Genomic DNA, 16,174 nt, shown 5'->3' on the forward strand with positions numbered 1-16,174 from the left:
GCCAAGTCAACAATAGTTGCCCTTAGGTCAGTATTACTCATCTTGTCGGTTTGTACTTTAGGTTAAGAGCTCGTGGCTGAAGAGGAAGGTTTTAGTAGAAATGCAGTGGCCCTAGGAAATGCCCTTGAATCTCTCTAAGTGTCCCCCTTCCATTCATCTCTTCCTAAGCCGTGGAGCTTTGTGAAACAGACAAGTGAACGGAACACATTTACAAATTAAGCTGCCTTTGGCTAAAGTTGTGCAGAAAAGAAAAGAAATGCAGCAACTATACAAACACAGTGTGAAATGCACACGTCGTGTTTGTAGACTTGCTGAATTTCTCTTCTTAATGGAGCACCGCTGTGGGGTGATTTACACTTTCCTGTGCTTGGCATAGTGTGCCACCTGACGTAATTTCCTGTTTCTGTCATTGCATCCAGATATATGATACCACAAGTAACATTATACCCAGGGCTGAAAAAACTGGGGGGTCTTGCAAAGGGGCGAGGGCAGTGTAATTAAGGCTGTGACTAAAGACATATAAGCTAAAATTCTGTACTTAGCATACTTTACCGCCTACTTGTATTTTGCTGTTTCTGTCATCGCCTCCAGATATTATGATACAACAAGTAACATCATACCTACAAGTCAGGACTATTGGGTTTGTCAATGGTTGTTAGTTGCATAAGATAAATAAGCAGCAAGTATGGCTTGTATGTAATTTTGAAAAAGCTTCAACTTATAGCCCTGGTGACACCACGACAATGTTGCTGCTCCTGAGTTTCAAAAAGAGAAGGGAAATCAATAGAGAAAATGACTCTCTTTGAAGGATTTCCCTTTCCCTACAAGGCTCACCTGGTATGACGTCCTGCCCTAACTTGACTATAAGTGAGTAGTGAGCAGTGTGAGTACCCACACATCAATGTGCCTACTTTCACTGCAATCTGTAAAATAAAACGGGCCTCCTGTGCCAGGGCATAAAACAGAGCCCGGTAGAGACCAGTTTCAAGGCCCCCTTTAAAAAACTGCCAGTTCCCAGCACCGGTGAGACCCGGCCCACTTAAAGCCCTGAGCATACCTTCAAGTCAGACTATTGACTTTGTAAGTGGTTGCTAGTTGCAGAAGATAAATACACAGAAACAATAGCTTGTATAAATTAAATCCATCTGAATTTAAAAACAGCGAAACTCTCCAGCCATCTATCTAGTTGTGATGAGGCTGCCAATGACAGAGACTTGCTTGAGTGTCTGTTATGGTCATGCTGGTAGTATAGTTTTAACAACCCCTTTAGACAAAATGTGACATTTTAACAAGAAGCAGTTTGACTGTTTATGAGATTCCCTTTTTCTATACTTGCATATATTAGGGAGAAAGGGGGTGAGCAGAGACCACACCAGTGCGCGGTAACGATACCGACCTATTGGCGGTCGACGGGACCCACTACAGAGATAGGGGCACCGAACAGCTATACATTCTTCCACGGGGGCCGGGTAGGCACGCCAGTGGAGGCCACCTGGTACAATAAGGGAAGAATTCAAAATGTGCAATTTATATGCTGACCCAAAACCCTGAAGAAATCACTGGTAAAGTAAAAAACAGTGATGAAACATGTCGGTTGATTTTTAATAGAGTGAGCTAACAGCACAGAATAAAGATATAGTTGCCAGTTTGCTTTGCTCTTTTTAATGGTGATATATCTGTATTCCACTTTTTAGGGATATGGGAACATCACAATGGGTTATGTAACACGTGTAACACATGATGGTTTTTTGGTTTGATTGCACTATCTTTTTCTCCCATTTTATTTTCGGGTTGACAGTAGCTGATGATGAGAAGTGAGGAATCAGGCGAGTACCAGTCTGTCAGATCCTCCCCTTGGTGTTGCTTCCGTGAGGCACTGTCAACCTCCCCTCCCCTTTTTTTCACAGTTGGAAAATAGAGGGAATTGGTAGATAGGTGGTGGACCACTGAGACACACATATATAGGCGCATGCGCCGTTCAAAACTGTAACAGAGTGCAAATCATATAGACAGAAGACTAAATCATACCCTCTGTCTTACTAAAATAAAGAAATGTGTCTAGCCATAGAGCGCACAAGTGGTAGGCCATCACTGTTGATTGTACCTTGGGTGTTGCAATTAACCTTAAAACTTTAACAAAGGCACACAATCACCTTGCAGCTGCGCTCTATTAAGAAAAGAAATGCATCAACTCCACAAACATGGCGTGTAAAGCACACACTGTGTTTGTAGCCTTGCTGTATTTCTCTTCTTAATAGAGCGGGGCTGCGGGGTGATTGTGTGACTTTTTAAACTTTTATGTGCTTGGCATAGTGTGCCTCCCAACTTGTATTTTCTTGTTTCTGTCATTGCATCCAGATATATGATACAACAGGTAACATCATACCTACAACAAGTCAGACTATTGGATTTGTCAGTGCTTGTTGGTTGCATTAGATAAATAAGCAGCAACTATGGCTTGTATATAATATTGAAAAAGCTTATACTTAAAGCCCTGGTGACACCACGACAATGTTGCTGCCCTTGAGTTTCAAAAAGAGAAGGGAAGCAAGTGATAGTGAAGAGAATACTCCCGACATATGGACCAGTCATTTACACACTTGCAGCTGTCCTCTGCTCATACCTGCATCTTGGCAAGATTCAAAATCTTGCCAAGGCCTAACCAGACTTCCACCCTTCTTAGTTCATTCAGGTGAGCACGGTTACATAGAGCAAGAGTTTAGAAATGACACAATGGCGAAAAAGGCTCCTTATAGAACCCCCCAACGTCGATATGCAGAGACGCTACTTCTGAAGCATTGCCACACCACACTGGCTGTCTTTTCTGACATATCTTTTTGTCCTTTTTCTTCCACTCCCCAGCTGCTCTCGCCATCTGCTTATCTTCTTTTTCTTCTTCCTCATATCAGTCCCTCTACACTTTTACCCACTTTCCCCTTCTCCCCATCCCATTCTTTCTCCATTTCCCTCTCACTGCCTGTTCTTTGCTTTCTCTCTTACCGGTTTTCCATTACCCGTTCTCCCTCCCAGTTCTCCAAAGCCTCTGACTGCCTTTCTCTTTCCGTCCCTCTCTTACCAATTTCTCCATTACCCCTTCCCCATTTCTCGACGTTGCGTCCTGACTTTTTTTCTACTTTATTCCTCTCTCCCCCTTTCTCTGCCACTAAATCCTATTTCTCACTAGCCTACTCTCCTTTTCCTTCAGTCTATGTTACAATTTTGAAAACGCATACCACTATTCCTGAATATTAGATGGAAATACCTTTAGAATTTGAACCAGTGTGCCTCTGCAGTGTTGGTGACCTTGCCAATAAGGACATGAAAAAGCTGAAATTGGATCATAAATCCAAAGCTGGTCTAATCAGGGCCCTCAGAAATAAGTTTGGCCTAGGGCACTCAAAATCTTTAAGATGTTCCTGTGCATTTGTTAAAGTTTTCATGTTAATCGCAGCACCCATCATGAACTGCAATTTACACGAACAATTTAATAAATGAACACAATTACCCCGCAGCCCAACCCTATTAAGAAAAGAAATACAGCAACGTAGCTGCCAAGGTTTCAAATTGCAAGGTGGGACGTTTTCACAATTTCACTGTAATTTTAGTGCTTTTTGAACTGCGCCGGCTTTAGTGCTGGTGACGCCTGGTGTGACAATGTTTGTTGGTGCCCCAATGACCACCTCCACCACGGATACTCTCATTACCAACCTTTATTGGTGCTCCTCAAGTCTCCATAACACTCCACGCCACCGCAGTTTGAACCCAGCCATGTTCAAATCAGGGGAGTGCTTGTTACGTAGCATTTCAAATACCATCACACAATAAATACGCTCTCCTTGCCCAGTGTGAGAACGTGGATTGACAAACAACAACATGTGCACCATGTTCAACCCCATATGGGAATGGGGTAGGCCACACTTAAAAAGCTACTACGTATTTACTCAGCTTTCAAGGTAATATTGGAGTAACACATGGTATCAGCCCTGGAGCAGATGGTACAATTAATATTAACTGCAGGATCACCTCCACCCAAGTTACTGGGGAAACTCAGAAATTGGAATCTGGCCGGGTTGCATTAAAAAATGTGCAACCCACAATGGCTCGCCCTATTAGGGAGCTACAATATTATTTCATTACAGGAGACATGGGCCACTAACCTGTGTTATATTCAGAGTTACACGTCGTATTTTACACCAGCTTCCCCAGGGTTCTAAGGGAGGGCCTTTGGTGGATTAATAACCATGAAATCCACCACCTTTCCCAGTCGAGTTAGTGGAACAAACCTAGCTTCCCACACTTTCATTCATTATTATACTTGTTTTGATTTCAATGATCGTGTTGTGCCAGTGCTGCGAGCTGTAAGTTAGAGAGATCTTGCACTAGTTCTGGAGAACCCTCCTCACTATTATGGATGAGTAATTTCAATACTCGATGTGAGTGGTCAGGCAGGGTCATTTGTAGCTTGATTGACATTCAGGGAGAGTCGATTACACGTTTTAACCATGACCCATATGGTGAGGCCCTCAACAAGCTTATTGCTAAATACCATCTTCAGTTTACTTTTGACTCATTTACTAAAATGCTGGGTCTAAAGCCATCACATACGGTTAGGGAACACTTTAGCATCTTCTATTTTATTTTGTTCGCTGGTGTTCTGTTTAGTTGTGTTCTGGATATGAAGTTTTAGATAATGTTTTCTGTGATCATAACTTACTCTCACTTTCCTTTTACTAAAGTGAATCACCAGTGGTAAAGTGAATCACCAGTGGAGACTCATAGGCTGCCTGTACCTTTAGTTGCCACAAAAAATGAAGGTGTACTGCAGACATGGGAAAGATTTGACACATTAAAATATTTAGTAGTATTGTTACATGTTATAAGGAGGCCTTCTCTGTTTGTTTAATGACAGCGGTGGTCCGGGGAACATCCTTTACAAGGAAACTCTAACAACGCGGTACATTACAACGCAGGTTTTACAACGAAAGTCGTTACAACGACTTTCGCTGGAGGGCGCTCTAGGATAGGCAATAGTTTAATTTACTATCCAACACCTTCCCTACTATCCACTGGGACTGGAGTTGGAATAGTAAATTAAACTATTCACTATCCAGCGCCCCCCAAAGCAAGTCATTGTAATGACTTGCGTTGTAAAACCTGCGTTGTAACGGTACATGTGGTAATACCACGCGTTGTACCGTCATACATCCGGTGGTCCACCAGAGATCATCACATGCTGCAGCTCACAGTGCAGCTCCACTGGAGAGCCGGTGTCTTGGCCAGTTTTGAATAGCATCTAGAAACCTTTAAGCTGGTTTGATTCAGATTGCTCTAAAACACATGCAGAGTTGCTAAAATTTGCTGACCACGGTTGGAAGTGTCGAGGGGCCTATAAACTGGATATAGCAACTAGGAAAAAAGAAATCAGAGATGAGGCCTCTGAGTCTGTTAGTGGCCAATACCCTGAAAGAATGCTGGGCATTTTGGAAAGTTATCAATCACCCTTTTTATTTTTAAATCTACCGAGATCGAGATTGTGACCGTTATTGCAACTGAGACCTGGGTCAGTCATTCTGATGAGGTGTGCGGTAAATCTGGCTTGCCCCAAAAAAATGATTGTGCCATAGGAGAGGATGGTTTAATGGAACACGCAGCAGGAATGAAGATCGAGCTACAAGAAGTCATAATTTGAAAAAAAGATGCCTGATAGGGAGAACACGAGTCCCACCGGGGTCCCCACAGACCTATTCAAACCAAACTCTGAATTTTGAGCACCTCTTTTGACCAACGTCTTGAATGCTTTTTTGTAAGGTAGGGCCTTCCAAGACTTGGTCGTTATACTCAAGAAGAGCGATAGAAGTGACCCAAAATTTTACTGCCCTATCTCACTGTTTATCCCTACCACCAAGATCATGAGTAGAATTTTTGTTTTACATTGTCTAGAGGGTTGGGTTTCAGGAAGGATTACATACAGTTAAACTTTGCGTTTGTTTACATTGAATTAATAAATACATTATAGAAAAATTGTTGGATGTTTACCTTGCCTCAATGAATCAAAATCCGCCTTTGAACCGCTCAACGTTCTAGGACATAATGACAGGCATGAGAGTTGAGGCAAATATAATTAGCTATTTAAGGCAATTACATGATGAGGTGTCCGCCAGCTTGAGATAGGTCTCAAAGGAGGAGAATCACTAACCCTTTTAATCTCTCCCAGGGAGCGTTACATGGCTTCTTAGACAGACTAAGCACATTGCACGTTATGGCCGCCTGTTTAGTTTTGTTCTGGATATGAAGTTTTAGATAATGTTTTCTGTGATCATAACTTGCTCTCACTTTTCTTTTACTAAAGTGAATCACCAGTGGAGACTCATAGGCTGCCTGTACCTTTAGTTGCCACAAAAAATGAAGGTGTACTGCAGACATGTGAAAGAGTTGACAAATTAAAATATTTAGTAGTATTGTTACATGTAATAAGGAGGCCTTCTCTGTTTGTTTAATGACAGCGGTGGTCCGGGGAACATCCTTTACAAAGAAACTCTAACAACGCGGTACATTACAACGCAGGTTTTACAACGAAAGTCGTTACAACGACTTTTGCTGGAGGGCGCTCTAGGATAGGCAATAGTTTAATTTACTATCCAACACCTTCCCTACTATCCACTGGGACTGGAGTTGGAATAGTAAATTAAACTATTCACTATCCAGCGTCCCCCAAAGCAAGTCATTGTAATGACTTGCGTTGTAAAACCTGCGATGTAACCGTACTTGTGGTAATACCACGCGTTGTACCGTCATACATCCGGTGGTCCACCAGATATCGCCACATGCTGCAGCTCACAGTGCAGCTCCACTGGAGAGCCGGTGTCTCGGCCAGTTTTGAATAGCATCTAGAAACCTTTAAGCTGGTTTGATTCAGATTGCTCTAAAACACATGCAGAGTTGCTAAAATTTGCTGACCACGGTTGGAAGTGTCGAGGGGCCTATAAACTGGATATAGCAACTAGGAAAAAAGAAATCAGAGATGAGGCCTCTGAGTCTGTTAGTGGCCAATACCCTGAAAGAATGCTGGGCATTTTGGAAAGTTATCAATCACCCTTTTTATTTTTAAATCTACCGAGATCGAGATTGTGACCGTTATTGCAACTGAGACCTGGGTCAGTCATTCTGATGAGGTGTGCGGTAAATCTGGCTTGCCCCAAAAAAATGATTGTGCCATAGGAGAGGATGGTTTAATGGAACACGCAGCAGGAATGAAGATCAAGCTACAAGAAGTCATAATTTGAAAAAAAGATGCCTGATAGGGAGAACACGAGTCCCACCGGGGTCCCCACAGACCTATTCAAACCAAACTCTGAATTTTGAGCACCTCTTTTGACCAACGTCTTGAATGCTTTTTTGTAAGGTAGGGCCTTCCAAGACTTGGTCGTTATACTCAAGAAGAGCGATAGAAGTGACCCAAAATTTTACTGCCCTATCTCACTGTTTATCTCTACCACCAAGATCATGAGTAGAATTTTTGTTTTACACTGTCTAGAGGGTTGGGTTTCAGGAAGGATTACATACAGTTAAACTTTGCGTTAGTTTACATTGAATTAATAACTACATTATAGAAAAACTGTTGGATGTTTACCTTGCCTCAATGAATCAAAATCCGCCTTTGAACCGCTCAACGTTCTAGGACATAATGACAGGCATGAGAGTTGAGGCAAATATAATTAGCTATTTAAGGCAATTACATGATGAGGTGTCCGCCAGCTTGAGATAGGTCTCAAAGGAGGAGAATCACTAACCCTTTTAATCTCTCCCAGGGAGCGTTACATGGCTGCGTAGACAGACTAAGCGCTTTGCACGTTATGGCCGCCTGTCCAGAGACAGTTAGCTATGCAACAAACCTGGATCTTCGCCCTTGCAATGGTCACTCTGCACAATTTAATTTGCACCTTATGTTGTTTTGTAAATAATATATAGATATAAGGAAACTTATTTTATTACCGCTACTTAAAGAAGACAGATTTTAGAGAGCACAGGCCACCTTTGTTTTACTTACAATCGCGGTCTTCTTTGAGAGTCTGCCTGACACCAGTGAATTTTATCCAAAGTGCAATCAAACGTAGGAAAAACTTGGGCTCCTCAGAAGTTAACCCAAACGTTGACTTTGATGTATTTTAGGAATTTGTAATTTTGTAATTGTAATTTGTAATTGTTTGTATAGCGCTGGAATCGACTCCCGAAGGGGTATCTCTGTGCTTCAGCACGACTGTGAGGGAATGGCAGCATATTCCTACAGGATCAGCAGCGGCAGAAAAGGAAGGTCTTAAGCATTTTCCTGAACTGCAGATGTTCAGAGCACTGTCTTGAGGGAAGCGGAAGTTCATTCCAGAGGTGTGGTCCGCGATATGAGAGAGCTCTACCTACTAATCTGGCCCTAATTACTCGCGGTACCACCAAAAGGTGTTTAGCACCTGAACGTAGGGATCTAGGAGGAACATAATAAACATAACAGAGCATAAGGCAGGAATGTTTGGGCAAGATAGGAAGGGCCCAAATTAACCAGAGCCTTATAGATGATACAGCGTGTTTTGAAATTAATCCGTTGACGGATAGGGAGCCAATGCAATTTCACAAGAAGGCGAAGTTAATGGGTCCTGGGTGGAACATTGAGGACCAACTGTGCTGCCGTGTTCTGCACCACCTGTAGTCTGCTGAGCAAGAATGATGCATTTATAACGATTTTAACTTGGTCATTGTATTTAACATGTTTTTAGCCAGGGGCAACTCCTCCGCAAAGGTAGAGGAGTCTCACCCCACTGCTCGCAGAGCATACACAAATAAAAAGAAAATGATAATAACCTTGTTATTATCATTTGATTTTTCTATGCTATAAGTCTGAATTAGGGCGGGCAGGCTGGGGTCAACGAGGAGGAGGATTGGTTTGCACACTCCAAGTGTGCATGACTGCTTAGTCGGCCGTCTCAGTCGGTCAAACAGTCATGCGCACTTTGCATTTTCCCCGATAGGTTGTAATGCACAGCCTCCTGAGGAACATGCACAGGCTCCCTGTCCCTGTCTAGGTGCTGAACCCTGGTGCTCAGACCAATCACAATGCTGTATTGCAGCATTGTGAGTTGCTATGGGAATCATGGGCGTGTCTGGGTTCAGACCTCAACAAGAAGAGCGGCACCGCGACGGAGTGACGGCATTTTAAAAATTATGTTTTTTAATAATTATTTTAATTTCTAAATCACCGCACCACCCCCATTCCCTGCCGGCTGTCACTGGTTTTAGCACAGATTGGCGGGGTTTGTCTACTTAACTATGTGTAATATATTCATTTATTGCCTGCTTTTGTATTGTTATGTGCACATGTCTTTCATGGCCTATTTCCCTGAATAAAGCTTTTTGGACTGACTGAACATAAAAGAATAGAGTTAAGGACATTTGAAGAGTGATTTTTGATGTAAATAAATCAAAACCTGTCTGTGAAATAATGACCTGATGTATAACTTGCGTTGTAATGACTCGCAAAGTACCGCTTGCCTCCTCCTTAGTGGCTTCCAGGCACTTTGGTCTGTGGGTACCTGCTTCAGTTAGTATTTTTTCCACCTTCCTTGCTTTAATGGAGCTACTGTGCTTTGACCTGGAATCATGTATTGGCTACCAACTGGGTCAGAGTCTCTTACTTTGGCAAGACAGATGGGAAGAGCATGCCTTATCTAAAACTTTATTTGTAGTGGTATTTCCATTACTCTGTCCTTTTATTTACCATAAAGGACATTGGTCTATGTTATCTGCCCATGTTCAATTTAGGCTTGTATAACCCTTTTTAGATATCAATGTTGAAGCCTATGTTTCAAATCTACTCCGAAATTATGGTGTTAGGATGTTAATCATATCGGTCAAAATGTAATATTGCTGTCCGGATGCTCCTCGTACTCTAAAAATTGTCAATTTAGGGACCTTGGAGTTGTAACTTTGCCTTGACTAATGGCATTGCAGTGAATAATTCAGCAAAACTACTAAACCACATTATACCTGCACAAACTAGCTAGCCACTGTAGATACGTCTATTATGTTTCGGACATGGCCTGACCAACCTCCATATGGATGTGTTTTCTTAAAAATACTAAATGAAGTTCAATTGGGAGTCTCCGGCTCAAACCTACGAGGAACTGTCATTTGCCAGATGTTTAGGATGCCCATATACATATACATGTGACCAAAATTAAACACATTTGGATTGAGGTTATAATGAAAATGTAGCCGAGTTTTTTCTCTCAAACAGGTTGGACATACCTGAGCTAAACAGTGAAGTTAGGCAGGATATAGGACATCTATCCTATCAATTTCCATCACATTTCAGAGACATTTTTGTTGGACTTCGCTCATTCTGCAGAGTCAGCCACATACTTTTGCCTTCTCTCTAATTATTGCTCAATTTGTTTTTTCTGGCCTTACGACTGTGCACTTTACCACTGCTAACTGGTGCTAAAGTACTTGCGCTTTCTCCTCAAAACATGTTAGATTGGCTTATACTCAATTTGCATAATTAATGTACTTGTAGATCTCTAATAAGGGGGTATTACCTGTGCCCAGGACCTGCAAGTTAAATACTAGTAGTGGACCTGCAGCACGGATTGTGACACCCCTTCAAGTAGTGCCAGGCCCACACCTTCCTTATTAAAACAAAAGTATAAATCACCCCTAGAGCAGGCCCTAGATAGTCCATTGCGAAGGGTGCAAGGTAATTTTTGGAAATAGTCCTTTTTACAGGGTCACCCCACAAACTTTCTGCCTTTGCCCACCCCCTTCTTTTCCTGACCTCGCTTATGTTGGCTTTAGTACTCTGGAGACTTTATCACTGCTAACCAGTGCTAAAGTGCTTTTGCTTTCCCCCCTTAAACCTGGTTTGATTGACTTATCCACAATTGGAATATGTAATCTACCTATAAGTCCCTAGTAGAGTACATTGCATGTGCACAGGGCCTGAAAATCAATTGCTATTAGTGGGCTTGCAGCACTGATTGTGCCACCCACACAAGTAGCACTTTAAAGATTTCTCAGGCCTTCCACTGCAGAGCCTGTTTGTGCAGTTTAAACTGCCATGTCAACTTGGCTTTTGAAACCCATTGCCAAACCTAAAAACTCCCCTTTTATGGCATATAAGTCACTCCTAAGATATGCCCTCCATAGCCCATAGAGCAGGGAGGTGTGAAGTTAAAAGGTAGTACATGTACTTTAAAGTTTTACATGTCCTTGTAGTGAAAAACTCCCATATTTGTTTCTCACTACTGGGAGGCCTACCCCTCTCCAATTTTAACATTGGGAAGTCCTCATTACACTTTTAACCTGTAATTTCTGATGGAGAAGGAGTAGATCTGTCATATTTCATATCATTGGAATGGTAATGATAAATCCTGTTTACTAGTAAAGTTGAATGTATCATTACCCTTTTAAAAATGCCACTTTTAGAAATATTTTACAAGAATTGGAAAGACAGAATGCACTCCTTCCCTCTTTAATTCAAAAGTTTATCTAAATCGGTGGAAAAATTACTCATTGTGATTGTGTGCGAACATAATGCGGTCTGTCCCAACAATCGCAATTTCAGAAAAGATTCTCCAGAAGGGTACGATATTACGTACCCATATGTCGCACTGCGGATTTAGGAATGTATCCTAGCCAGCAACAACTTCATTATTCCTTTTAGTTATGGTACTCATTTTTTCACAGTAAACCAATCTGTAATCCAATGCTTTTTCAAAACTTCATCCATACTTTCAACATCACTTTGATAGCAGCGAAATTCCAGCATGATTCATTTAAAATTTTCACATATCTTCTGCATGCCTTCCAGGCCTTCAGCAGCGACACGTTGAAAAGAATCATTGGAAACTCATTTAGCTCAGAAGATGTTTATTTCTTTTCACCCAATGCATTTCAGGCCGCAAGGGCCCTTCATGAGGGGTCACTGAAATGGATAATAAAAGACTTCTCAACGTTTTGTACAATGCAAACTCTCTACAGTAAAAGAAAAGAAAATGATGTCCCTGGTGTAGCATGAGTCCACATGTTTAAAACTCACTACAATTTGAACCTATAGCAAATCTCCACCCTCCCACGTTATTTCCTTGCCCAAACCAAAAGTAAATGGTACGCGGTAAATACAACATGTGGAAGAAGATTAGTGAACATATTAAACCGCAAACCTTGCTCATATACCCTTTAAATGCTTAGCCCTCCACAATTTAAAACCACAGTTACATTCACCCACTGCACTGATATTAATGGGCTGACCTACTACTGTCTTGCCTGGGTGAGAAGGACCTAACTGGGTCCCAATAGCCAGCCCGCCCTCCATCTCAATCAACTTGAACTTGTGCCTTTGGCTCGATCTGGCATGACCAGATAGCCACAGTTGGCGCTTTCTGCTTTTCGCACTATTTTCACTATAATCTTTCAAAATGCATCACTCCGGTTCTATTGATTGGATTTGTCATTTTGGTCTTGGTTTATGTTTCAGAATAAGACCTGTTTTTCTGAGCTAGTGTGGCATTCTTTTCGTGTGGTGTTTACTTTATTACTGTTTGAAGTGTTGCACAGATTCTTCACACATTGCGTCTAAGATGAGCCTGACTGCTCTGTGCCAAGCTACCACGGAGTTGAGCACAGTTTATTTTAGGATTGGCTTGTTTCTCATCCTGACAAGGATTGTGGTTGCTGCTTCACCAGGGCTCACACTCCAGTCGAACAACAACCTTTTTTCTCAGAATCTGTCTCTTATAATAAAGCCATGCACATCACGCATCTCTGTACCACATTTGACACTTATGGCTGTGTTGTATGCAGTTTTTATTGTGCTAGCCATTTCATCACATTGTTCTTGTTCACTGGAAAATTCTTATTTGCCTATGGTTGAACAGTATTTGTAAGTTAAAATAAACAAATAAATGATGCATGCTTGTTGGACTAGCCAGTTTGTGTAGTGTGCTACATTTAGAGTAATCAACATCCTAGACATGAGAAAAAGTATTTATTCAGGGCCAAGGATCTAAATAAAAATCTGCACCAAACCATTAATCATAAGGGTATAGAGAGACGATTTTCACAGTAGGAGGGTATTGGTTGACTGTCTTTGAAGAACATGAACTGAATACTGGGCTCATTTGCGGCTGCTCAAAAGCCCTGATCCTGTTGCTTATGAACACATAGATATTATTTAACTCTGTACACCTACACAGGGATGTATTGTGGATCATGAGGATAGGTGTGCAGCGGGGAGTTTACTTCAGGAGCAGGTTTGCAGTGGAAGGAGAGACTCCACCATAGCTCTGTACTAAGCGTGCCAGCAAGCATGCCCTTGAGGGAGTGTACACTGCATGGAGAAACTGCAACCCAGTGAAGATGTCCTAGGTACAGCTTAAGCCTTGCATGGACACCAGAAGAGACACAGGCTGAGAAAGGTATCCCACTGCCCCCCTGTGCATGCAGAGGTTCCTGTGCCCCTTGGCGAGCATTAGGACTTATACGCTGCCTCTGCATAAGGGCTTTCTTACACATACTCCCATCTCTGTGTTGGTGTCACCAGTCAGGTGACCCTGCTAATGGAAGTGAGTTGTGTACATGCCCCCTTACCCAGGTTCCACTCTTTATACCCTTTTTGCTGTGTTGGTATGGTCCTCGACTAAGCGCTGCTGGGGCAGTAAGCAACACTTCATACAATGGTAGACACAATGTTCCAGGTCACACCTATTCAAGAGGGCTGCCACCATATCCTGTGCCCTTGGAAACTTTGCAGACTGAATCAGAGATAGAATCAAACCAGCATATACTAGTTTCTATCATCAACAACATCTCACATTACTTTCACTGGATATGCTGTTCATTTGGGTAGGTGGGGGCAGTTTCTGAACTCCAGTTAGGCCCCTTCTCATGTCTGCCAAGTGCCACTAAGAAATGATTTGCATAGAGGAGAGGGTCTTACTATTACTGCTGTCAAATCTTCTATTCCACATGAAATATTGCTTCTCATTATGAATGATGGAAGGCTCTGATCCTTCCATATTTGTTTCTATTCTGGTGATTTTTTGATCTGGTGCAGAAAAATTAGATAAACACTATTTGTGCATTGTGTCATACGCAACATGCAGTTGATCGTGTTTCACTTGGATCTATGTGTTTAGGAAGAAGGCCACCATAAACAAACTGTTATGGAAAACCTACTATAAAGATACCTAAATAACACAAGTTTTACTGAATGTTACATGTTCCGCTACAGTAAATCTGTTAGATTGAATTTCTTTATGGAGAAAAAGGGTGTTCTTTGTCCTCACCCTAAAGTGCTTAACGTTGACTAACTCTAAAGCTCTGTTTAGCCTTAATCCTGGCCCTAACCCTGCAGTAAATGCTAAACCTTGCCTAACCCTAAAGATCAATTTAACTCTAATCCTAACAGTGGCTCTAACCTTAGATTATATGATTGAAGTTTGCCTAACTATAACACTCAATTTAAACCTAATCCTAACTATAATCCTAGCCCTAACAATGGCGATTACCCTAACACTAAACCAAAGTGGAAATATAGTGCTCACTATAGCAGTTTGCATGGCCCGAATGCTAACTCTGTGCATCACCATACATTTACACCCTTATTAATGTTGAATAATGATGAAAAAAAATGCAGTTTATTATTTATTTATTGCGACTATACAATTTGTATTATTACTATTTTTATGCATTTAAATTTTGCTATAAAGAATTTCTTTATAGCGAATTCTCCAGAACCACAGAACTCTGTTTCGTTTCAGTAATCTTTTGTACATATATAATCATACGTCAGTGGCAGCTTCCAGCTATTCAAATGAGTTGTTGGTTTGTAATTCCTATTGAGGCTAACATCTTTCTTAAGACGGGAAGAAGGGATTTGGTATTACAAACAAACTTGTATGTGACAATAGATTGCGATAAGGACAAGCCTCCAGCCTAGTGGAAGATAGCATCATTTTCTCTTTAGGGCAGCATAGAGATGAGGCTACATCTGAAAAATGGTTGGACATTGACTCACATCCTTTGGAGGTACAGAACCCATCATTTTACAACTGATACATGTGAGAAATACTATTTAGGCCAAGTCCTAATCCTATTTGATAGGCAGACCCAAGATGTAGTGTGTATTGATGCTCAAGAGAAAGCTGATATATTTCCTGTTGCACCATCTAATAACCAGTTCCATAATGATGCACTTATCTACCAGTTCAATGTATCATGAAATAAAAATAAAAATTAACCAGGCAGATTTCAGTTGAAAAATGGTACAGGCTCTCTGTTAATCAGATCGATTAATCTTCTTTTTTTTAAGACAATGCAACACAGAAGATCATCGGGTGACGAATACTGAAGTGTTTAAGATTTTCAATCGGAGCTCTGCAAGGTAAGAATTCCCTTTGAAACATACAGTATTAGAAGTTCAAATATATCCTTTAGAAATATTTGCTCTATTTTAAGGTGGAGCAGTATCTGAAATTTCAACATACATTTCCCCATCACACTCCCAATAACACACTCATCATATTTACTTTTTATATACCTTTATGCTATACACTTTTGGTGTTTATCTTTTTAAAATACTGCCCTTCTAAAAACAGGCCTATATTCTACACTCTCTCTCCTTTCCTGAGTTTCGTTTCCGTCTTTCCCATGCCCTCTAATGCTGCTCACATAGCCTACATAAAGGCAGCAAATAATATCAGTGGCTAGGCCAGTGTGATGTTTATAAGTGAAAGTACTTGTTGGCTGCTATAATAGGAAAAAGAAGAGACATATATAGAAGTATATACCAAACAATGTTTTTGAAATACCGTAGGTTTTAGCACCCCATCAATATCTTCCCAACCAAATTCACACAGATCTTTCTCTATAAATGCATGATCCAAAACATTTATACATCTTCCTAACAAGTAGAATGCTCTTTTATTGTTGCCACAGACATAACATGACATGGGTGGACTGATCTCTTGATCTCACTGTACCGAAAATCCTCAAATGTGTGACAGTCAGAACTCGTTTCCACACATGCACAAGGCATTTTTCTATGTCTTTATAGTCACAGTCCTCTCCTGTGTCAGCAAATCCTTTTAGAAACTTTGTAGGTTTAGCAGTTAAAGTTCCAAGCTTTGTT

General features: G+C 41.2%; 1 protein-coding gene across 1 annotated transcript in view; it reads left to right on the top strand.

Moving 5' to 3' along the window:
• The window catches only part of LOC147701898 (histo-blood group ABO system transferase-like), a 621,989-nt gene that overhangs the window by 186,629 nt on the left and 419,186 nt on the right, over window positions 1-16,174 (top strand). Inside the window, exon 4 of the mRNA XM_086930527.1 lies at window positions 15,356-15,427. Coding sequence (XP_086786653.1) covers window positions 15,356-15,427 — 72 coding nt within the window. The remainder of the gene's footprint in view (window positions 1-15,355; window positions 15,428-16,174) is intronic.

Source organism: Lissotriton vulgaris, chromosome 7 (genome assembly GCF_964263255.1).
Source record: "Lissotriton vulgaris chromosome 7, aLisVul1.2, whole genome shotgun sequence".
Taxonomy (NCBI): Eukaryota; Metazoa; Chordata; class Amphibia; order Caudata; family Salamandridae; genus Lissotriton; species Lissotriton vulgaris.